This window comes from Osmerus eperlanus, unplaced genomic scaffold, assembly GCF_963692335.1.
Source record: "Osmerus eperlanus unplaced genomic scaffold, fOsmEpe2.1 SCAFFOLD_85, whole genome shotgun sequence".
NCBI lineage: Eukaryota > Metazoa > Chordata > Actinopteri > Osmeriformes > Osmeridae > Osmerus > Osmerus eperlanus.
The window spans coordinates 1-23,673 of NW_026911528.1; the positions used below are offsets into that span (position 1 = coordinate 1).

The 23,673-nt window shown below is 45.6% G+C and overlaps 3 protein-coding genes across 3 annotated transcripts; all 3 read right to left on the reverse strand.

The window, feature by feature from the left end:
• Positions 1 to 538: 538 nt before the first annotated feature.
• Positions 539 to 6,963, reverse strand: LOC134016191 (dynamin-2-like). Its single transcript, XM_062455579.1, is given in 12 exon segments — positions 539 to 1,053; positions 1,095 to 1,244; positions 1,247 to 1,277; positions 1,491 to 1,558; positions 1,679 to 1,814; positions 1,926 to 2,068; positions 2,746 to 2,906; positions 2,983 to 3,081; positions 3,503 to 3,706; positions 4,184 to 4,333; positions 5,125 to 5,198; positions 6,726 to 6,963. Coding segments are annotated over 12 exon segments (1,461 nt in total). The 5' UTR covers positions 6,887 to 6,963; the 3' UTR covers positions 539 to 969.
• A 762-nt stretch (positions 6,964 to 7,725) lies between these two features.
• LOC134016184 (NACHT, LRR and PYD domains-containing protein 12-like) lies at positions 7,726 to 23,413 on the reverse strand. The gene is made up of 12 exons (XM_062455573.1): positions 23,312 to 23,413; positions 22,956 to 23,105; positions 22,452 to 22,493; positions 20,390 to 22,175; positions 19,102 to 19,266; positions 18,497 to 18,685; positions 18,154 to 18,378; positions 17,730 to 17,897; positions 17,429 to 17,578; positions 16,999 to 17,048; positions 15,662 to 16,188; positions 7,726 to 8,133 (listed from the first exon to the last, which is right to left on the reverse strand). Exons 1-12 carry the CDS (start codon positions 23,370 to 23,372, stop codon positions 8,125 to 8,127), a joined length of 3,522 nt encoding a protein of 1,173 aa, XP_062311557.1. The 5' UTR covers positions 23,373 to 23,413; the 3' UTR covers positions 7,726 to 8,124.
• LOC134016185 (zinc finger protein 23-like) lies at positions 11,753 to 14,867 on the reverse strand. The gene is made up of 3 exons (XM_062455574.1): positions 14,388 to 14,867; positions 13,173 to 13,514; positions 11,753 to 12,726 (listed from the first exon to the last, which is right to left on the reverse strand). The coding sequence occupies exons 1-3, from the start codon at positions 14,578 to 14,580 to the stop codon at positions 11,759 to 11,761; spliced, it is 1,503 nt and encodes a 500-aa protein (XP_062311558.1). The 5' UTR covers positions 14,581 to 14,867; the 3' UTR covers positions 11,753 to 11,758.
• Positions 23,414 to 23,673: the final 260 nt, after the last annotated feature.

Below are 23,673 nucleotides of genomic sequence, written 5' to 3' on the forward strand. Positions count from 1 at the left end.
CATCCTTCCACCCCTGCCATCTCTCCATCCATCCTTCCACCCCTCCATTTCTCCATCCATCCTTCCATCCATCCATCCATCCTTCCACACCTCCATCTCTCCATCCCTCCATCTGTCGAGTCTTCCTTGTTTACCTTCTCCGTGCACTTCCTGATGAGAGCGGCTAGCTCTGACATCACCAGATCCACGCACTTCAGACACGGGTCCTTGAGCTTTACAATCTGCTTCTTCACTATGGCCTCGAAGGCCAGGTCAGGGGTGAACAGGCCCGTCCTGCCGCCGGGGATTGTGGGAGTTGTAGTTGTTGTTCATTATCAGGGGGGTGGGAGGAGGGTGGGGGGGCGTGTTGTATTTGTTGGGGGGGAGGGCGGGTAGTAGTGTGCGTGTGTGTAAAGGGGGGGGGGGGGGTGGAAGGAGAATGAGGATGAGAGAAGAGAAGAAGGGAGAGAAAATAGAGGCTAAATGGAGAGAGGGAGAAAGGGAGAGAGGGGGGAGAGGGGGAGAAAACAACAGATAGGAAAAACGTGTTTTTGTTTAGTTTAGTTAGTTTTAGATTGTCAGACGTGTACACCAAGAAAAGCTGCAGGAACTGTCCTTCCAAAACAGGAACAGGAAATGAATAACTCTTTCTGCCTGTGATTGGTGGAAACTTTCCACCACTTCCTGGCCAAGTCACATGACCATTGATCCCCAGGCTAAGCCTAGCCAATGGAAGATGACGAGACTAACACGACACCAACAACAAATGGCTTCAGCCACACCAGAGAAATGGGCTGCATGTGCGGTCACCATTATTAAACACCTCATTGGTTCACTGCCCTGACCAATCAGGATAAATGGTGCACCTTACTGGTTGACTGCCTGACCAATCAGGACCCACAAAGCTTTTAGTTCACTGCTCGATACCAACAAGCTTCCCACAGTACCTGCTTGGTCCACTGCCTGACCAATCAGGATCCATGATGCTCCTCACTGGCTCCCTGCCAGACCAACCATGCTGCATGCAGCACCCTCATTGGCTCCCTGCCAGACCAACCATGCTGCATGCAGCACCTCATTGGCTCCTGCCAGACCAACCATGCTGCATGCAGCACCTCATTGGCTCCCTGCCAGACCAACCATGCTGCATGCAGTACCTTATTGGTGCACTGTCGGACCACGTTGACCAGTTCCTGAATAACCATGTCGATGCACTTCAGACACGGCTCCTTGAGCTTGACGATCTGCTTCTTCACTATGGCCTCGCGAAGGCCAGGTCAGGGGTGAACAGGCCTGTCCTGCAGACACACAGGCAGGCAGACAGACATGTAGGCAGGCAGACAGACATGTAGGCAGACAGACAGGTAGACAGTTACACCGACAGACAGACAAACATTCAGACAGACAGATAAACACAAACACAGACACACAGACAGACAGGCAGGCACAGACAGACAGACACACACACACACAGACAGAAAGACAGACAGGCAGACAGGGTCTCTACTTGCCTGACTCCGTGGATGTTCTTGATGGCATAGCTAATCTCCTTCCTCAACTCCTTCTCATCAAACTCCATCTGACACATATATTAATATTATTTTAACGCATGATTGTTTTGGCATTTTCTACTGTGACAGGCAGGCCAATGAGGGGGCCACCCTGACTAGCTCCAATGGGAATGAGAGGGCGGGACTACCTTGACAAGCTCGAATGGGAAGCGCTCGTGGAAGATGCGGTTGATCTTGGCTCCTCCTGATAGGTTGGCAGTGTCAACCTGGTCACCTGACCCCTCGATGCACTTCTCAAAGTCAACCCCGAACTGCTGCACCATCCTGGGGTGGGAAGGGCAGTGTGAGAGTGTGTGTCTGAATGTGTGTGTGTGTGCGCGAGTGTGTGTGTGTGCGTGTGAGAGTGTGTGTGCGCATGTGTGTGTGTTTCCTCACTGCAGCAGGGCCTTGGTCTTGCGTGTGGGGTCGTCGGGGCGGAAGTTCTTGTACTCCTCCACCTCCTTCTCCAGGGACAGCATCTGGCTCTGCAGCTTGCTGCGTAACCCCGGCAACGTGTCCCGGATATGATTGGTCAGTTGCTGGAGAGGAGGAGGTAGATGGTGTGTGTGTGTATAGATGGTGTGTGTGTATAGATGGTGTGTGTGTGTATAGATGGTGTGTGTGTGTATAGATGGTGTGTGTGTATAGATGGTGTGTGTGTATAGATGGTGTGTGTGTGTATAGATGGTGTGTGTGTGTATAGATGGTGTGTGTGTGTATAGATGGTGTGTGTGTATAGATGGTGTGTGTGTGTATAGATGGTGTGTGTGTGTATAGATGGTGTGTGTGTATAGATGGTGTGTGTGTGTATAGATGGTGTGTGTGTGTATAGATGGTGTGTGTGTGTATAGATGGTGTGTGTGTATAGATGGTGTGTGTGTGTATAGATGGTGTGTGTGTGTATAGATGGTGTGTGTGTGTAGATGGTGTGTGTGTGTATAGATGGTGTGTGTGTGTATAGATGGTGTGTGTGTATAGATGGTGTGTGTGTGTATAGATGGTGTGTGTGTGTATAGATGGTGTGTGTGTATAGATGGTGTGTGTGTATAGATGGTGTGTGTGTGTATAGATGGTGTGTGTGTGTATAGATGGTGTGTGTGTATAGATGGTGTGTGTGTGTATAGATGGTGTGTGTGTGTATAGATGGTGTGTGTGTATAGATGGTGTGTGTGTATAGATGGTGTGTGTGTATAGATGGTGTGTGTGTGAGAGAGACCTGGTTGAGGGTCTTCTGCAGGTGAGGGGTGCCCATGCGCTCAGCCAGGTGTCTGTATCCAGGGTGCGACAGGAAGAATTTCCTCTCTGCTGCCAGAGCCGCCTTGATGTCCTTCCTGCCGTCGATGTCCTTCTGACTGCGGTTCACCACCCCGATGTAGCCTGCAGGGGGCAGCACCACCATCACACCTTGTGCACGTGTGTGTGTGTGTGTGTGTATATAAGTGTGTGTGTGTACCTCTGCGTAGCGGCAGCAGCTTGTTCTCCAGGATGTCTCGTGCGTCCGTTCCCTCGTCCATCAGGTCCAGCTTGGTGATGACGCCTATGGTCCTTAACCCTGGAGAGAGAGAGAGAGAGAGAGAGAGAGAGAGAGAGAGAGAGAGAGAGAGAGAGAGAGAGAGAGAGAGAGAGAGAGAAAGAAGGAGAGAGAGAGAAAGAAGGAGAGAGAGAGAGAGGGGGGGGAGTGAGAGAGAGATCTCAGAGGTCATGATCTAAGAGGTCTGTTTTTGCCATTTAGCAGACGCTCTTCTCCAGAGCGACTTACAGTAAGTACAGGGACATTCCCCCCAAGGCAAGTAGGGTGAAGTGCCCGAGGACACAACGTCATTTTTCACGGCCGGGAATCAAACCGGCAACCTTCTGATTAATAGCCCGACTCCCTAACCACTCAGCCATCTGACTCTCTGAATCCATCCCTCCCTCCCCACCCACACACTCACACACACACACACACACACAAAACTGTAACACACACACACCTTGCGGGTCGACCTCCTTGGCGATCTTGAGGGCGTCAGAGTTGGCCAGGTCTGTGTTGGCGGGGGTTACGGCCAGGATGAGGCAGCTTTCCTTGGTGATGAACTGCATCAGCATCTCCCTGATCTGTTGCTCAATGTCCACCGGCTGGTCGCCCACGGCAACCTTGGTCATTCCCGGCAGGTCGATCAGGGTCAGGTTCAGAACTGGGAGGATGGGGTTCAAAGGTCAACAAAGAGTGGTCTATCATTGTGTGTGTATCAGCTGGTGGAGAACACGCGGAGGTTGATGGGGACAGCAGAGAGAGAGTGTGTGTGTGTGTCAGTGTGTGTGTGTGAGTGTGTTACCGTTAGGGGAGAACACGCGGAGGTTGATGGGGACAGCAGAGAGAGAGTGTGTGTGTGTGTCAGTGTGTGTGTGTGAGTGTGTTACCGTTAGGGGAGAACACGCGGAGGTTGATGGGGACAGCAGAGAGAGAGTGTGTGTGTGTGTCAGTGTGTGTGTGTGAGTGTGTTACCGTTAGGGGAGAACACGCGGAGGTTGATGGGGACAGCAGAGAGAGAGTGTGTGTGTGTCAGTGTGTGTGTGTGAGTGTGTTACCGTTAGGGGAGAACACGCGGAGGTTGATGGGGACAGCAGAGAGAGAGTGTGTGTGTGTCAGTGTGTGTGTGTGAGTGTGTTACCGTTAGGGGAGAACACGCGGAGGTTGATGGGGACAGCAGAGATGCCCTTGTTGGATCCGGTCAGGCGGTCGGTCTCTGCCTCGATCTCCTGACGAACCTCCTCGAAGTCCACAAACTTCCTGCTCTTACAGTGGAGGAACTCTGCATACTCTGGGAGGGGAGGGGGGGGGGGGGGGAGGGATGAAGGAGGGATGAAAGAGAGAGAGGGGGAGAGAGAGAGAGGGAGAGTCATTACAGCATGTTGCAGCTTGTTTGTTCTAAAGGAATTGTTCCTCCTTTCTTTTGTTTGTGGGTGTTCTGTTTGAGTGTGTGTGGATGTTTGTAGGTGTGTGTGTTCTGTTTGTGTGTGTGTGGATGTGTGTAGGTGTGGGTGTTCTGTTTGAGTGTGTGTGGATGTTTGTAGGTGTGGGTGTTCTGTTTGAGGGTGTGCATGTTCATGGGTGTGTGTAGGGGTGTGTGTGTGTGTTCTATGAGAGTCACAGTGTGTGTGTGTGTGTAGGGGTGTGTGTGTAGGGGTGTGTGTGTGTGTTCTATGAGAGTCACAGTGTGTGTAGGGGTGTGTGTGTAGGGGTATGTGTGTGTGTTCTATGAGAGTCACAGTGTGTGTGTAGGGGTGTGTGTGTAGGGGTATGTGTGTGTGTTCTATGAGAGTCACAGTGTGTGTGTGTTCTATGAGAGTCACAGTATGTGTGTGTGTGTGTTCTATGAGAGTCACAGTGTGTTTGTGTGTGTGTTCTATGAGAGTCACAGTGTGTGTGTGTTCTATGAGAGTCACAGTGGGTGTGTGTGTGTGTTTTATGAGAGTCACAGTGTGTGTGTGTTCTATGAGAGTCACAGTGTGTGTGTGTAGGGGTGTGTGTGTTCTATGAGAGTCACAGTGTGTGTGTGTGTGTGTGTGTGTGTGTGTGCATTCTATGAGAGTCACAGTGTGTGTGTCTCACCTGCTTGGTTGTTGACCAGCTGGAGGATGAGCGGACGACGAGTGACGATACCAGACCCTCGAGGAAGAAAATCTCTGGAGGGAGGAGGAGGAGGAGGGAAGGAGGGGGGAAGGAGGGGGGGAGGAAGAGGGGGAGGAGGAGGAGGGGGGAGGAGGTGGAGGAAGAGGGGGGAGGAGGTGGAGGGGGGGGAGAGGAGGAAGAGGGAGGAGGGGGAGGAGGAGAGGAGGGGGTGGAGGAGGGGGGGGGGGAGGAGGGAGGTATCATTTTACAAGAACCAGACCGTAGACACACACACACACACACAGCACTCTGCTTGATTCCAATGTGTTATTGATGAGATACAGGTAGCAGGGAAGAGATTAACTTACTCTCCTGTTCATTATAGATCTGCTACAAACACATCCTTCTTTCTTTCAATCTCAAGTCAATCTCTCACTCCCCCTGTTGCTTTCTGCTTCTCAATCTCAATTCAATGTTCATATTGCCAAAACAACAGTTGAATTACAAATGTGTATGGGTGTGTATGTATGTGTGTGAGTGTGTGTGTATGGGTGTGTGTGTGTCCAGGTCATAAACAAGAAATGAGAGAGGAGCTTGAGATAACAAGTCACTAACACTCCCTCCCTCCCCCCCACACATTTCCCTGCTAGTCTGTTGCTGACCAAGCAGACAGGAAGATGTGGACGATGAACAGAAATTCCTCCCCTTCCTCCGCCTCCACTTCCTGGAACTCCATCCAATCACTCGCATGCATGACATCACAGCGGGTGACATCACGACCATCCTGCCTCATCAATGGCCTCGCTGTCTTCCTGGTGAGGATGAATCAACCCAGAGCCCACAGTCTCTCTGTGCCTCCCTGCCCCCTACCACCCCCACCCCCCCCACACACACACACACACACACTCATACTCAGTTACACACACACACACACACACACTTACTCATACACTCACTAGTACACACACACACAATCATACAAAGTCACACACTCTCATCCCGGGTTAACGTTTGACAGGTCAGCAGGTGTGACATGTGAACACACGGAAGCAACAGCGAAGCCGGTATGGTGTTTACAAAGTTGTCAAAAAATAATATTCAGGTTTGAGATTCTCTCAATAAGGACTGTAGCTGTGGTTGGGGTAGCTGGGACGGCCTTCGAGAAGGGGGACAGATGTGGAGCTCTGCGTAAACAATATCTAAAAGAGCGACGTTAAAGTCCAACTCCCAACCCCGCAAATTGTATTAGCGTGTTGCCTGCGCACAACATCCGCGGACACCACGAGACCCCTTTTCTCGAACAGGCCATCTACCGCTAGCTCCATAACGGAAAACTCGGAGAGCTTCCGAGACGAGGTAGCGAGAGCACTGCCGCCGAGAGGAAGGGAGAGAGAGGATGGAGGGAGGTAGAGAGAGGAAGTGAGAGAGAGGATTGGGGGAGGTAGAGAGAGGAAGGGAGAGAGAGAGAGAATTGCTTATGTGGCATTTTTTCCACTCCAATCTTGAATTAACGGTAACTGCACGATAAATGATTGCACCCTTTGTCAAGTAAACACCAACAATTACGACGCTACTTTTATGAGTTATACCCGACAACCCACCTTCCGACAAAGTTCTCCAACACCGAGCTCTTCCCAGCGCTCTGGCCGCCGACCACAGCTATCTGCGGCAGGTCGAGGTTGCAGCTCTGCCCGATGGAGCTGAAGGCGTCCTGGAGTTTGTTAATAAGGGGAATCAGATCCTCCATCCCCCGGTTCCCCATGTCTGCACTGCCGCTAGTCTCGCTGTCCTCGACGCTAAGCTAAGATACTCACACTCCGCTCCGCCCCGGGAGAGAGAGCGAGAGAGGGGGGGGAGAGAGAGAGAGATAGATAGAGAGAGAGGGGAAGAGAGAGAGATCCACCTACTCAAGTGCCAGACTAGGCTTGCGTTTCTTCACACAAATCGAAGTAGTCCGCGGTTTCAAAAACTATATATTTTTTAAACTTTTATCTAATGTGAATGGGTTGTCGTGGCTAGAGTTTCAAGAGTGCAATCGTCCAGGAAAAAAACCCACGGTAGAGACTTTACGAGAAAACCCCATAGAAACTGACTTTACTCCAGCCGTCGCTATCCTGTCAGCAGACCTTTGGAAGGAGCCGAAGCCACGCCCATCGTCTTCTCATATTACTCGCTTCACTCGCCAGACAAAACTGGAGAGGGCGTCACTTCTGGGGAAATGATGAAGTATTCTTGCGGCCGCGGCAGCTGGGGATGTTTATTTAACAGTATCACCTCCAGCTATTGTTTAAGGTAATATATAATGTCCATAAATGTTAAAATATTTGGATAAAGAAGAGTTTTAATGGGGTCTATAATAAACAATAGAAAGTACATTCAATTACAATATCAGATATCATGCATTCTTTAATGTATCATACACATTGACATCCAATATTACATCATAGTAACCCTAATCACCCCTAAGTAACATGTTTACAGTATTACACATTAGATCAACCACACATGTAACACCAGTCTCCGGTCGTCCAGTCAAAGGAACAGAAGCCTTCATATCCTCGCGACCACAGAGGGGTCATCACCATCTACACTGGTCTGAGACAACCTCCATACCTGTAGTCATGGTTACAGAGGGATCATCACCATCTACACTGGTCTGGGACAACCTCCATACCTGTAGTCATGGTTACTGGTGTCCTAAGACCAGCCCAACACCAACTGTGATACATAGTTGTGGAGACACAGCAAGAAGGAAAGGCAGCACACAAATATGCAACTAGAGGGTCCGGATGATGAGGTGACTTAACTACAGTCTGTAGGCTTGGTCTTGCCGTGTACAGTGTGTGTGTGTGTGTGTGTATACTATCTTGTGTGTGTGTGTGTGTGATGTTCTGATGTGTTTGTTCTGATGTGTGTGATGTTCTGTTCCCATACACACACATGAACAACAGGAGTGGGGCTGTTTCCATGGAAGCCTGTGTTGTGTTCCTCCAGGAGGAACTACTCTACCTGGCACAAGGACATTGAGGAGGGAGAACCACCATGTCTTAAGCCTAGTGCCACTATACACAACCTAAACGCTGGGTAGAGGGGCTCAGAGAAGGTGGTGTTGAATGTGTACAGGTGGGTCATTGTGTCAGAGGAGATGCTGTAGAAGGACAGAACGCCAGCTGGCCAGTCCAGGTAAACTCCTACTCTGATGGGTGGACAGAACCTGTAATGTATTAAAGTCTCTTGATGATTGTGATGGACAGAGAGTCTTTTACAAAAACCTAGAGTAAAACGAGACCTGCCCAGACCCCAGGATCTGTCGTTGTGTCCAAGTCTACAGGCAGCACTCCTCCCTCTCCTCCTGATGCTTCTATACGTCACTCCTACCAGATGCCACCCCACCCCCCCCACCCCAACCTCCACCTCCCAGTAATGGCGTCCAGTCAGACCCTCTCTACACAGCACCTGCTGCGTAGAGAGGGTTGGTCTGTTCTCAGTGGACCAGAGAGAACTGTGTCTCCTGGGTGATTGAAGCTCAGGTCCAACTCTCTCAGACGGCAGTTTGAGCTGAGAGCTGAAGCCAGAGAAGCACAGCCTTCCTCTGTGACTCCACAGAACGACAGCCTGCAGAGAGAAGTGAGGACGTTACAACACTGCTGCCCTCTGCTGGTGGGTGTTGTTGACATCACTGGGTACATTGCTGACAGACATACTGTGCATTTACTTCTTCAACATGTTCTATGTGTCCCTGTCTGGTTCCATGTGTGTCTGATCACTGACCTCAGGATCTCCAGTCTACAGTGTGGACTCTTCAGTCCATCAGAGAGCAGCTTCACTCCTGAATCCTGCAGGTCGTTGTGACTCAGGTCCAACTCTCTCAGGTGACAGTTTGAGCTGAGAGCTGAAGACAACTTTCTACAACTGTCCTCCGTCAGGTCACACCAGTTCAACCTACATCAGACATGAGGAAACACATGACAACATGATGAGTGATAACATTATACGGTGTATACAATTATATATGCCATAGAAGTGGAAATGCATCTATTGTAAAACAATAAATAAAGTATCTGCTGTGATAGCGATGTATTTGTTAGCGAATTACTATAACATGATCATGTTCATTATAACATGCTCTGTCTATGACAGCCTGTGACAATGTGTACTGGGTTATTTTAATGTGAAGACTCCTCTACAGGTACTGACCTCAGTGTCTCCAGTTTACTGTGTGGACCTCTCAGGGCAGCATAGACACCATCATTTATATGATCATAATCACCATAAGACAACATAACCTCCTCCAGGTGCAGCTCTGTCAGAGGACAGTCTGGTGACTGGAGGGAGGAGGCCAGTGATGCACAGTCCTCATGGCTGAGCCACATGTCAGTCAGTCTGTAGAAACAGAACATTCCTGAGCTGCAGTGTGGTGAAGTGGTTAAGACTGTTGACTGGAGGTCTCTTGGCAGCCAGGATTCACATCACATCCACACCTCTGTCATACCTCTGTGTTTCTCCAGATGCATAAAGATAATATTCCTGTTGTTATATATCAGTTTGTAGTGTTTACACTACTTTAATAAAGTATATGTAATCCATACAGCCAGTGATGTACTAAATGTAAGGTGTGTTTAGAAATACTCTAATTCACTCTGCTGAGTTGAATATTCCCTTTTGAATGTTTACTATGGTAACCCAGCTAATAGCAACTAGTGGTAGACTAGTATAAATGCAAACAACCTCCCCATCTCTCCTATTTTCTGTGTCCTATACTGTATCTGAAGGACTGTGATTGGTCTGTAGAACAACTGAACTAAAATATACTGCTTCATAACTGGCTCTCAGGGTGACCATGTTAAACTAACCAACTGTCCAACAAAGTTGAAACGTGGTTTGTTTTACAGACATGATTGCAATGTTTCTTAAGTAAATTATTGTGTTTCCTAGTATTTAACAATAAAACTAGGAAAATACGACTAATAGGGCTTCATAATTTTGTTTTTAAAGTTTGTTTTGGTCAACAAATCTCACTCAAAGAAATTCAGTTTTCGCTACAACATTCAAAACCACAAAGGCGTTTTAATCGTCGACCTACCTATTGGAGAGGAGACAGATGGACTTTTTCGAATAAACTCGAATCTCGAATGAACTATCGACCGAGGATGTATCCAAATTACAGTTTAGGCGTGAGTTAAAAACGTGGTCTTTCGCTTGTCCTCGATGAGTATCCTTTTTAAGACGACTATCGACGTAGTAGGAAAGTTCAACAAGTTCATGAATCATGACACAATCATTTTGTTTTTATTAACCATAAAAGGGTTTAACTTTCGACGAATAAGTTACCTTCTTATGATTCACCGTATAATTAAACTGATGACTTTGTTACCCACTTTTAACCGTTACTGTGCTAAAACGTTTTTACACATTAACATTAATTTTCAGCCTTTATTTAAGCGTGAGGTTGTTTCTTGTCCTAACGCTATCGATTATTGGAACAGACATGTAAACAGCAGCAAAAGATTGGGTGGGCGTTGCCATTTTTTACTTTACAATAAAGTCAAAGTGTCTTATAAAATTATACGTCGGTGTTATCCTACAAGGTCTTTTGTTAAAAGGTTTATCTCTGGTGACTGATGTCAACGGCTCCTTTTGTGGTCTCCAAACAGAAGATTTGTCTCATCTGTTTTGGTATTATGATTATATTAAAATGGATGGATGGACTTCAGCTTTCTGAAAATGTTTGTTTTTAATGAGCACATCAATATCATGTTCAAGTGAATAAAAACATTCATTAAAGTGATTCTAACAGTTACAGGACAGTGACATCAGCCACACAGTAATACATTCTTACATCCTTTATCTTCCCCAGTTTGTTTCAAAGCATGTTCACCTTCAGGAGCACCATCCACCTGGCTTCACATACGACACACAGCCTGTTTCTTACATCATGAAAATAACTGATCTCACATACTGATACCAGTTTTAATTTGTTTTGCAATATTTACTAGTGATGATACTCCTGAAGCGAGGCCCAGCAGGATTGGCTGCCGTTGACTAAACATCATAAAGTTTTACAATACTTCACACTGCCTCTCCTGTGCGTCCTCATATACACTGCCTCTCCTGAGCGTCCTCATATACACTGCCTCTCCTGAGCGTCCTCATATACACTGCCTCTCCTGAGCGTCCTCATATACACTGCCTCTCCTGTGCGTCCTCATATACACTGCCTCTCCTGAGCGTCCTCATATACACTGCCTCTCCTGTGCGTCCTCATATACACTGCCTCTCCTGAGTGTCCTCATATACACTGCCTCTCCTGAGTGTCCTCATATACACTGCCTCTCCTGAGTGTCCTCATATACACTGCCTCTCCTGAGTGTCCTCATATACACTGCCTCTCCTGAGTGTCCTCATATACACTGCCTCTCCTGAGTGTCCTCATATACACTGCCTCTCCTGAGTGTCCTCATATACACTGCCTCTCCTGAGTGTCCTCATATACACTGCCTCTCCTGAGCGTCCTCATATACACTGCCTCTCCTGTGCGTCCTCATATACGCTGCCTCTCCTGTGTCCTCATATTACGCTGCCAAAAAAGTTATCCCTGCTGAAAGTGTTGTTATACCACTGATACCGATATGGTTTACCTCGTATGCACCTTAATGTGTTTAATCAGATTACATTTAAGAGAAAAACACCTGCTACATTCCTGACACTGAAACGGCTTCTCTCCAGTGTGCGTTCTCATGTGAGTAATCATGTTAGGCTGCCAGCGAAACTTCTTGTGACATTCCTGACACTGAAACGGTTTTTCTCCTGTGTGTATTACCATGTGAGTTATCAAATTAGGCTGCCATCTAAAGCTCTTGTTACATTCTTTACACTGATACGGTTTCTCTCCTGTGTGTGTCCTCATGTGTCCAACCAGAGTAGATTTCTTATTAAAAGTGTTGTTACATTCGAGACACTGATATGGTTTCTCTCCTGTGTGTATTCTCATGTGAGTAACCATGGATGACTGCCATCTAAAACTCTTTTTACATTCTTGACACTGAAATGGTTTATCTCCAGTGTGTATTATCATATGATTAAGCAAAGTTTGCTTCAAAGTAAAGCTCTTCTTACATTCTAGACACTGATGAGGTTTATCTCCTGTGTGACTGCCCTGTGGCATGCCTTCCATGGGAAGAGTGTTCTTTCTTTTTCTGCTTGATTTGACCATTTCTAGCAAAGGCATCATTCCTCCATGTTCCTCCTCCTCCAAACTCTGAGCTGCAGGACAGTCTGGAGCTACAACAGAGAGGGGCTGAGGGTCACTGCCTGGTTCTGGTGCTGGAGAGTCTTGTACATGAGTCTCTGCTTTGATTTGCTCCTCAGTTGTGTTGGTGGGTAGAGAGTCTCCTTCTCTGTTGTCCACTTGGACAGCTTGGTCAAGATGTGAACATTCAGAGAAGCCATCCTGATCCCAGTCATGTCCCACACTGGAAGAAGTGGATATGGAGTCTTTGGTTTCAGACTGCAGTCCTTGGAGCTGCTCTTCCTCCTGACTGGTCCACAGCTCCTGTTCCTCTTTAATCTGTGGGGGCTCCAGGAGAGAGAGCTGCTGCACTTCTGGGGGGGGGAAATATGATCTACTTAATTATTCTGCAACTCAACATGTCTGTCAGCTAAAACTAGACCTGTGGTGGTGATCGTAGCAGGGTGTGGTGGTGTCACCTCCCATGACCCCAACATGGAGGAAGACCCAAGACGATAGTATGACTTTAAGACATTGTAAACAGGCCACCGTGCCATGTTTATAACATGTTACACACCAGTTCCTAACTACAACGTTCCTAGTGCAGATATGACTCTGCAGTAACACACAGATGTTACAGGAGGCTGTGATGAGATCTAACCACCTCTGTCAAGAAGGAGACATGATCAAACCTTGGATGGACCATGTGAACCATGTCATGATGCAACCTCAGACTTCTCCTTTCCTATTTCGTTACCCCCCCTCCTACATTAAAGTATTTTACACAGCATATAATAACTTGAAGGTATGAATGTCAAACCTGTTCTGTGTAGCTTGCCGTCATGTTGAGTAACAACGTCAAACAGACGCTGTATCCGCGCGCTCTCCTCTTTGGAACGTGAGATTTCTTCTTTGTACTCAGCAACCGTTATTTCAATGGCTCTGAAAATCTCTGAAGCTGCTGTTGTTAGTCGCTCACTGAAAAATTCTCTCATCATATATAATTTGGACATTGTTAAGTTTGAAAACTCTGATTCCTGGGTGAATATGGAGTCTGTGGTTTCAGACTTCAGTCCTTGGAGCTGCTCTTCCTCCTGACTGGTCCACAGCTCCTGTTCCTCTTTAATCTGTGGGGGCTCCAGGAGAGAGAGCTGCTGCACATCTGGGGGAAAGAAGAGGAGACAACATTTTTTCTCCTGAGAGGATGTTCAGGACAGCATCGCTGTGAACAAGAAGTCATCTCAGATTAACACTTGGTTAGCTACCCATGGCACGCCATAGGCGTGGTGAACAATTACTCCAGCCAATAGGAGTTTACATTTAGTCATTTAGCAGACGCTCTTATCCAGAGCGACTTACAGTAAGTACAGGGACATTCCCCCCCGAGGCAAGTAGGGTGAAGTGCCTTGCCCAAGGACACAACGTCAATTGACATGGCAGGGAATCGAACCTGCAACCTTCTGATTACTAGTCCGATTCCCTAACCGCTCAGCCACCTGAATCCCTATTATTTTACTTTATTATGCGGAAAACACTTCCGTATTCTGTAAAACAGACATTAAACAGACAGTAAACAGGCACAGCTCCTTCTGACACCACATATAAAAAATTAATACTAAGAACGTCGCTCCCATCCCAGAAAATACGATCAAAATAGCCTATCAGGTGATAGAGGAAGACTGATATGTGAACGCACAGCTGGGGAACCAGTTAGCGTGGAAACCAGTTGGGCGACAACACCGGCAACGCGGACGAGACATCTAGCCTTTATATACATCTATGATATAAAGTATATGGCATAACCCTTATTGTACAATTGATTGCCATGCACAATGGAAAAGGAAATGACTTCATTGACGCTGTCCTGAATCTTCTGTCAGGATTTAAACTTCTGTCTCCTCTACTGATTGCTGAAAACTGGAGTTGCTAAATGCGAAAGGTTTTAATACAAACACTTGGGTCTGTCCGAGCTACTTGAAACAACGAAGACATTCTGGACGATGGAGATTATAATATTGAGGTATAAATGTCTTACCTGTTCGGCGTAGTTTGATATAAGGTTTAGTAACAGCGTCCAAAAGCCGTTGTATTCTCGCGCTCTCTTCCTTGGAACGAGAGATTTGTTCTTTGTACCCAAAAAGCGTTTTTTCAAATTCTCTGAATATCTCCAAAGCTGTCAATGTTAGTCGCGCACAGATACGTTCCTTAAACACGTCTAGGACAGACATTTTGAGAATCTCATGAGGTTAGCTATTAGCATCTGACTAACCCCCTTGCTCTCTTCCTTGACAAGTGAACTAACTTTGCGAACCCCACAACAATTCTCTCCTTTCCTTCTCCCTACATCGCTTGTAAATAAGCAACACGTGCAGATCAGACTCCAGTAATTGCCAGTTTTCAAACTTCCCTTCTACATTCATACCAACTGTAGCCACTCCGCTTATGGACGACGTTAGCATATACTTATATACAAGACGTTAGCATAGCGCTTCCTGCACTAGGACTAGGACAAACCTTTCCCGTGATGAGTTCACCGTTCTCTGACAACGTAGAGACAACAGCGCCCCCTGTTGTAGCGGATGTTGACCATTTAAGGTTTTATGTCGTTACAGTCATTAAAGTCTAACTTCCACGACAAAATCTAAAATGACTATTTAAACCGACATAGTAAATGTCAGACCATTTCAGACACGTTGATGTAGATGTAATCATAACTCATAGCACAGTTACAGAATAAGTCATAACAATGTATAATTAAAACACAGGTAACACACAATATAGGCCTAATGTACATTGATGCATCAAAATAAGAAACTGTCCTTGCTTGGAATATAACCCATAATAATGTCTGTATCAATATATCACTATACAATTCTGATAGTGTGTGCACCACTGTGTACATAGAAAATGTATATAGTGAATGAAAACCTGTATAAAACGATGTCATAGTGTAAGCAATAAACCACCTAGTTGACGTTGTGTAAACCACTGCAGAATGTTGAGAACCATAACAAGGCTGGGAGTGGAGAAACAGCAGTCCATTCTGCCCCCCAGGTCTTCACAATCCCTATAGAGAAGTGTACAAATATGTGAGTGTGTGTATGATGTTCTGATGTGTGTGTGTGAGTGTGTTCTTTTCTGATATGTGTGTGAGTGTGATGTTCTGATGTGTGTGTGTGTGTGTGTGTGTGTGAGAGTGTTATCCTTGACCACACCCCATCATGTCACAGGTGTGTTGGATCAGGAGCGGGGTTGTTTCCATGGAGACCCATGTTGTGTCCCTCCAGGACACAGGAGGAACTACTCTACCTGGCGCAGGGTCACTGAGGAGGATGAGTACAACCTAAACGCTGGGTAGAGGGGCTCAGAGAAGGTGGTGTTGAATGTGTACAGGTGGGTCATTGTGTCAGAGGAGATGCTGTAGAAAGACAGAACACCAGCTGGCCAGTCCAGGTAAACTCCTACTCTGCTGGGGAAGGGAGGGAACCTGATAGGTATTAAAGTCTTTTCATGATTGTGCCAGACAGAACCAGACAATTCCAGACACCAAGACCTGTCGTTGTCTCCGAGTGTACAGGCAGCACTCCTCCCTCTCCTCCTGATGCTTCTATACGTCACTCCTACCAGATGCCACCTCACCTCCCCCCCCAACTCCACCTCCCAGTAATGGCGTCCAGTCAGACCCTCTCTACACAGCACCTGCTCCACTTCATCAAACTGTTCTGGGTAACAATGATGCGGCTGGTCCTTCTTCACCCACTCCACCCTCCTGTTGTCCTCAGACACAGAGAGGATTATGTGAGCTGTGTTTGGGTCCAGTGTGAGATCACAGGCATCTATAGAACAGAGCAGAGAGGCTGGATCAGAACGGTGTGTCTGGATGTTTACATTTCCATCTTGTCAGTGAGTGAGAGGTTGTTTCTGTCAGATGGTCATGTGTGATTTTCTGTCAGAGGATTCTGGGATTGAACCCAGTAAGAGTGGAAGCATTTCTGACGAGCAACACAGTGACGCAAGGTATAGTTTAACTGCTTCTGATACATTAGAAGACTCCAAACCACATAATTGGAATTATGCACTCCAAACCAATAATTTTTATTTCTGAAGTTAAAATGACCAATTCTGCATATAACCCAATCACCCACCTGCCCTCCGAAAAAAATAAAATTGTTCCTCCCGGATCAACCAACCGGATGTCACCAAAAGGTGAGGAGTTTGCACTCATGGTGTGAGAGTGCAAGTGTGAGAGATCAGGTTTGTGTATATGTGTTGTGGGGGTTGTGTGCCAGTGTTTAACCCTTGTGTTCTCTTCGGGTCATTCTGACCCATCAGTCATTGTTACCCACCGTCGTATTGTGACAACTTTACCGCATACAAAAACAAAGTGAAGCATTTTCTTTTAACCGTCAGGCTGTCTCAGACCCTCCACATTGCGAAGGTTAAAAGAAAATGATTTTTATTTGTTTTTGTATTGGGTAAAATTGGGTAAACACAACGATGGTTCGTTATGAACCTTTGGGTCATGTGACCCGAAGGCAGCACAAGGGTTAAGCATGTCAGTATCTACTGTTTGTGTTCAGGGTTAGGGTTATATATCAAAATCAAGTCTCAGTATTGGATGTAATGATGTACAAAACAATACTTACACTTCTTAAGCAGCTGTGGTTTCACCCAGATCTCTTCATTATGGTCCACACTGTGGGAGACAGAGAGGAACAGACAGTGACACACACACACACACACACACACACACACACACACACACACACACACACACACACACACACACACACACACACACACACACACACACACACACAGCCGGTGTATGAAGAGTGGTCAGGAATAGAAATGATTAACAAAGTAAAGGAACCTGTAAAGAGTGACAGAAAGAACTAGATATCAGGACCTGACTGTTCTCAGACCAACATGAGAAATACAGAGAACGTCAAAACACAAACAGCTTCTGTAACCAGGCGACCAGAACCTCAACAAATCATCATTCTATAATAATCAACAACTACTCAGCATTAAACCTGGCATATGAAGAGGAATGTATCAGTGACCAACACTAACTTGAGTTTCTCCAGTCTACAGAGTGGACCAGAGAGAACTGTGTCTCCTGGGTGATTGAAGCTCAGGTCCAACTCTCTCAGACGGCAGTTTGAGATGAGAGCTGAAGCCAGAGAAGCACAGCCTTCCTCTGTGACTCCACAGAACGACAGCCTGCAGAGAGAAGTGAGGACGTTACAACACTGCTGCCCTCTGCTGGTGGGTGTTGTTGACATCACTGGGTACATTGTTGACTGACATACATTTACTTCTTCAACATGTTGTATGTGTCCCTGTCTGGTTCCATGTGTGTATGATCACTGACCTCAGGATCTTCAGTCTACAGTGTGGACTCTTCAGTCCATCAGAGAGCAGCTTCACTCCTGAATCCTGCAGGTTGTTGTGACTCAGGTCCAACTCTCTCAGACAGTTTGAGCTGAGAGCTGAAGACAACTTTCTATAACTGTCCTCTATCAGGTCACACCAGTTCAACCTACATCAGACATGAGGAAACACATGACAACATGATGAGTGATAACATTATACAGTGTATACAATTATATATGCCATAGAAGTGGAAATGCATCTATTGTAAAAAAAATAAATAAAGTATCTGCTGTGATAGCGATGTATTTGTTAGCGAATTACTATAACATGATCATGTTCATTATAACATGCTCTGTCTATGACAGCCTGTGACAATGTGTACTGGGTTATTTTAATGTGAAGACTCCTCTACAGGTACTGACCTCAGTGTCTCCAGTTTACTGTGAGGACCTCTTAGGGCATCAATGACAACACTCAGATCACCATCTTCATCATCATCATCACCATCACCTCCGCCATCTTCATCATCATCATAACCAGACAGCGTTATCCCCTCCAGGTGCAGCTCTGTCAGAGGACAGTCTGGTGACTGGAGGGAGGAGGCCAGTGATGCACAGTCCTCATGGCTGAGTCTTGTGTTAATCAGTCTGTAGAAACAGAACATTCCTGAGCTGCAGTGTGGTGAAGTGGTTAAGACTGTTGACTGGAGGTCTCTTGGCAGCCAGGATTCACATCCCATCTACACCTCTGTCTACAGGTACTGACCTCAGTGTTTCCAGTTTACAGTGTGGACCTCTCAGGGCAGCACAGACAACACTCAGATCACCATCATCATCATCATAACCAGACACTCTAATCCTCTCCAGGTGCAGCTCTCTCAGAGGACAGTCTGGTGACTGGAGGAAGGAGGCCAGTGATGCACAGTCCTCATGTCTGAGATGCATCGAATTCAGTCTGTACAAACAGAACATACAGCCAGTGATGTACCCTACATGTACAGTGTGTTTAGAGATACAATGATTCACTCTGCTGAGTTGAATATTGCTTTTTGAATGGTTACTATGGTAAACCAGCTTATAGTAACTATGTATGCTGAACTAATATGAATTCAAACAACCTCCCCATCTCTCCTACCTTCTGTGTCCTACACTGTATCTGAAGGACTGTGAGTCCCTCTGTGACATGCTTGCGTGTAAAAAGGGCTATACAAATACATTTTGATTTGATTTGAGTGGTCTGTAAAACAACTGAACTAAAATATACTGCTTCATAACTGGCTCTCAGGGTGACCATGGCAAACTAACCAACTGTCCAACATTGTGTTCATGTTTGTGTTGTCATCGTGTGAAGACTCCTCTACAGGTACTGACCTCAGTATCTCCAGTTTACAGTGTGGACCTCTTAGGGCAGCACAGAAAACACTCAGGTCAAAATACATCTCCTCCAGGTGCAGCTCTGTCAGAGAACAGTCTGGTGACTGGAGGGAGGAGGCCAGTGATGCACAGTGTTCATGGTTGAGCTCCATGTTAGTCAGTCTGTAGAAAAAAACAATTTCTTGAGTTGAAGTCTGTTAAATTGATTAAGACTGTTGACTAGAGATCTCTTGGCAGCCAGGATTCACATCCTATCCAGTTCCCACAACTTCACAAACATCAAAGGAAAAAGTACATCTAATTGTAATATTAAGATGATTTACTCCTTTGACTAAACTTTCTAGATACTACAAAAAAGAGCTTTGAACACGTATGTGTAGTTCTACAGCTATAATCACATTGAATGACTCCCGTGTTACCATGGCAACAGTAATGTAAAACTGAGCCACTTTGTCCATCATCGTTCGACAACTCAAAGAAAACTTACGAATTATATAACTTACTAACTATATAACTTACTAATTATATATGCAATCTATATATATATATATATATATATATATATATATATATATATATATATATATATATATATACACAATCCAGAAATAGTCTGAAACAGAGCAATTTAAGTGTGCTCATGACTAGACTGCTTCTTAAAGAGATGTTACTGTAGCTTCTCGATAGCTCTGATATTCACCACTAATGTTGGGGAATATCTACTGTCCGATCTGAAATCTCCCTCAATTTCACCAAAAAGGATGAGCCAGCTACATTGTGAATCATAAAATAATGGTATCAGTTGTTGAAACGTGTAACTCAAATTAAATATTGTATTACCAACATAGGGAGTCAGATGGCTAAGTGGTTAGGGAATCAGACTAGTAATCTGAAGGTTGCCAGATCGATTCCCGGCCGTGCCAAATGACGTGTCCTTGGGCAAGGCACTTCACCCTACTTGCCTCGGGGGGAATGTCCCTGTACTTACTGTAAGTCGCTCTGGATAAGAGCGTCTGCTAAATGACTAAATGTAAATGCAAATGCAACTTGCTGATTTTGCTACATTTACATCTGTGTAGATTTCAATTAAAATGGATTAAAAAAGACTAATAATATCTGTTTAAATAGTTAGAACATCAAATTCCACACAATCTATAGTACTTTGACAATGTTCAAAGTGATTATGCTAAGTAATTACCAGTGTAAAATTCAAAACAAAATAATATGCATCAGCTCAACATACTGAATGTGATGCATTTCATGTGAGTTTTAAATAAATACCTACACAGCTTTTCTGCATTTTCTAAATGCTGGGACCAGTCTGTGTATCACCTGGTGATGTATGTTGTATTTCCTCTGGTCCATCTCATCCAGCTCGCCTTGTGACATCAGAAGTGCATTAGCCAGCGCTGAGCAGTGATCCTCTGAGAGAGCATCACAATCTGGTGACATGAGGAACTGGTGAATGTCCTCATGTACTGAACTGTCTTTCATCTCAGTCAAGCAGAGGAAGAGGTTGACGTGCCTCTCTGGTGAGATATTCTCTATGTCTGGCTTCCTGAGGTATTTCCTCATCTCTTCAACAGTCTCTGAGATGTTCTCTGTCTGGGGCAGAAGGCCTTGTAAGAGAGTCTGGTTGGACTCCAGTGAGATGCCAAGAAGGAAGCGGAGGAACAGGTCCAGGTGTCCATTCTTACTCTGTAGAGCTTTATCCACGACTCTCTTCAGCAACTCATGCAGGGGCAGCTCTGCAGACACGTTCTCCAGGAAGGACTCCAGCGCACTGATGTTCTTGGTGACACAGCAGTAGAACACATAGAGAGCAGCGAGGAACTCCTGAAAGCTCAGGTGCACAAAGCAGTACATCTTCTTCTTATACAGCCCACGTTCTACCTTCAGGATTTCTGTGCACAGTCCACATTTCACTGCAGCTTCATCAACATCAATCCCACATTTTCTCAGGTCTTCCGCATAAAATATTACACTCCCCTTCACCAGCTGTTCGAATGCTACCTGTCCTAGTTTCAGAATCAAGTCTTTACTTAATTCTAAAACCTTCTCGTCATCCATGTCAGTTACCCCCTGATACTTTTCGAATCCACACTTTGTTTGAGTAATCAGGAAGTGAATGTACATTTCAGTCAGACTTTGGGGGATATTTCCACTGTTGTTTTCTGTCAACATGTGTTCTAGGACCTTGGCGATAATCCAACACATGATAGGAATGTAACACATGATGTAAAGGCTCCTTGTTGTCCTGATGTGTTCGATGATTCTGTTGGCCAGGTCCTCATCATCAGAAAATCTCTTCCTGAAATATTCAAGCCTCTGTTCTTCTTGGAACCCTCGAACTTCTGTCTCCAGGTTGATGTTGACGGTTCTGCGGGGGATCTGACTGGCTGCTGCAGGTCGGGAGGTTATCCAGAGGAGAGCAGAGGGAAGCAGATTCTTCTTCATGATGTTGGTCAGCAGAACATCAACTGGACACTCCTTCGTAACATCAGACACTCTCTCATTGTGTTGGAAATCCAGAGGACATCTGCTTTCATCCATCCCATCCAAGATGAATAGAACTTTGTGGTTGTTGAATTTCTCTACATCTTCTATGTCTTCAAGCTCTGGATGAAATTCCTTCAGAAGACCTTGAAGACTGAAGTCACGCTTGATCAAATTCAGCTCTCGGAATGGAAGAAAAAAGATGAAATCTATATCCTGATTGGATTTCCCTTCTGCCCAGTCTAGGATGAACATGTGCACTGAGATGGTTTTTCCAATGCCAGCGATGCCCTTCGTCAGCACAGTCAAGATCTTTCTCTGTTGTTCATCTCGGGGATTGAAGATGTCCCTATAGTGGACTGACGTTTCTGATGATGGTTTGCCCTTGGATGGATACACAGTCTGCATGATCTCATGTTCTTTATTGACCCCTTCACTCTCCCCTGTTGTCATGTAAAGTGGTATGAAGATGCTGTTGAGGAGAGTTCTCTCATCTCCGGTTCCCTCCATGGTCTCAGCAAACTCCTCCCTCAGTCTGGCTTTATTCTTCTCTTTGAACGGCTGCATGTCAATAACTGGAAGGAGGAACAAGATTACGTCCACAATCTAATACACGTCCTCAAGCCACTAAACCAAACAGTCTCCCATTAGACCAAGAGGGAGTCCTTGTGATCCGAGGTGTGTGAGACGGTCGTAGTGGGAAGTGTTTTTGGTCTAATGACCGGAGGTAGTGGATGCTACTGGAGACCTCGACTTACTGCAGAAGAAGAGAGAGAAAGAGTCAACAGTTTTCTGTGTTCTTATTAATTTGTTATCAGTTTGTGTTGTGAGATTATAATGGTGGTTTTACCCTGGCTGGGTGTCACTGTGCTGTGCTGCCTGACATCTGGAGTCTGACAGAACAAAACATGAGAAGAACGATTCAGACACAAATACACAGAATGCAATATTCAACTACACACATTCAAATCTAAGGTACCCAAATACAACACCAACATTGTCTTCCATAATATTGTAGTTTGCTGTCTATGTTCTGGGAGATCCAGTATAATGAATCAGTAACAGTCTCTTGTGCTCGTCACTGATAAATCGACCATTTTAAGTTTAAATGTTTATGTCCTGGGAGTCAGATGGCTGAGCGGTTAGGGAGTCGGGCTATTAATCAGAAGGTTGTTGGTTCGATTCCCGGCTGTACAAAAATGACGTTGTGTCCTTGGGCAAGGCACTTCACCCTACTTGCCTCGGGGGAATGTCCCTGTACTTACTGTAAGTCGCTCTGGATAAGAGCGTCTGCTAAATGTAAATGTAGTACAACATTTTCTAAACTTCTAACTTCTCCTTTAAACAGGTGTTACCTTTCCTTTCAGCAGTGGAGATGTTGACACTCATGTTGACAGTCTGGATCTGGGAGTTGACGAAACTGGGGGCGACGACATTGCTGTGATGCTGGGCTGTGATGGAGGAGGAGAGAGTAGCTGCTCTCTGCTGCCCCGTGTGGCAGGCAGCTGTAAATACATGTCCCATTATTGTGCTTCTACCATTTTATATTTAAAGCTTTCTTTTCATTTTTAATCAATTTATTGTTTTGATTAGACTGGCTGCACATCAGTTTTTACCTCATTACATTATATCTATAAAAAATATATATAATTTGACTTGAAAATAGGAATTACACTTCACAGTAACATGATGCAGGTATGTTGGATCTCACCTTGACTAGTCCTTCCTGCCTCCGCATCTTCTCTCCTCTGTTCAGGACACTTGTTCTCCATCTCTCCGTCCCTCCAGAGTGGACAGCAGCTTCTGCTGGTGGAAGTCTTAAGTGGAATAAAGTGTTGTACATGATCCTGCTCCAAGACATCCATTGTATCCTCACTTATATGAGAAATGTAATGTGTCCAGTAGATGGCGTGTTAGCCTACCATAGTCTGTACACATCTAATGAAAATCTACAGCTATGCAGAATAAATAGTAAAACTTCGTTTTCGTCACAAATATTGGAAAATTATTATTCCTAGAATATGAACCCATTTTCACATCCCATGTCAAATTAAACGATGTACAACTAGATTA

Bases quoted from the DNA above. Each gene is read 5' to 3' on its own strand.
- LOC134016185 (XM_062455574.1), bottom strand. From the start codon at position 14,580: ATGTCTGTCCTAGACGTGTTTAAGGAACGTATCTGTGCGCGACTAACA. The intron at 13,515-14,387 runs GTAAGACATTTA...TCTTTCCCCCAG, and splicing joins TATCAAACTACGCCGAACAG to ATGTGCAGCAGCTCTCTCTC. The intron at 12,727-13,172 runs GTTTGACATTCA...TCCCCCCCCCAG, and splicing joins CGGCAAGCTACACAGAACAG to AAGTGCAGCAGCTCTCTCTC.
- LOC134016184 (XM_062455573.1), bottom strand. From the start codon at position 23,372: ATGGAGAACAAGTGTCCTGAACAGAGGAGAGAAGATGCGGAGGCAGGA. The intron at 22,494-22,955 runs GTAACACCTGTT...TTGTTCTGTCAG, and splicing joins CTCCACTGCTGAAAGGAAAG to ACTCCAGATGTCAGGCAGCA. The intron at 18,379-18,496 runs GTCAGTACCTGT...CTGTTTCTACAG, and splicing joins TGTAAACTGGAAACACTGAG to ACTGATTAACACAAGACTCA.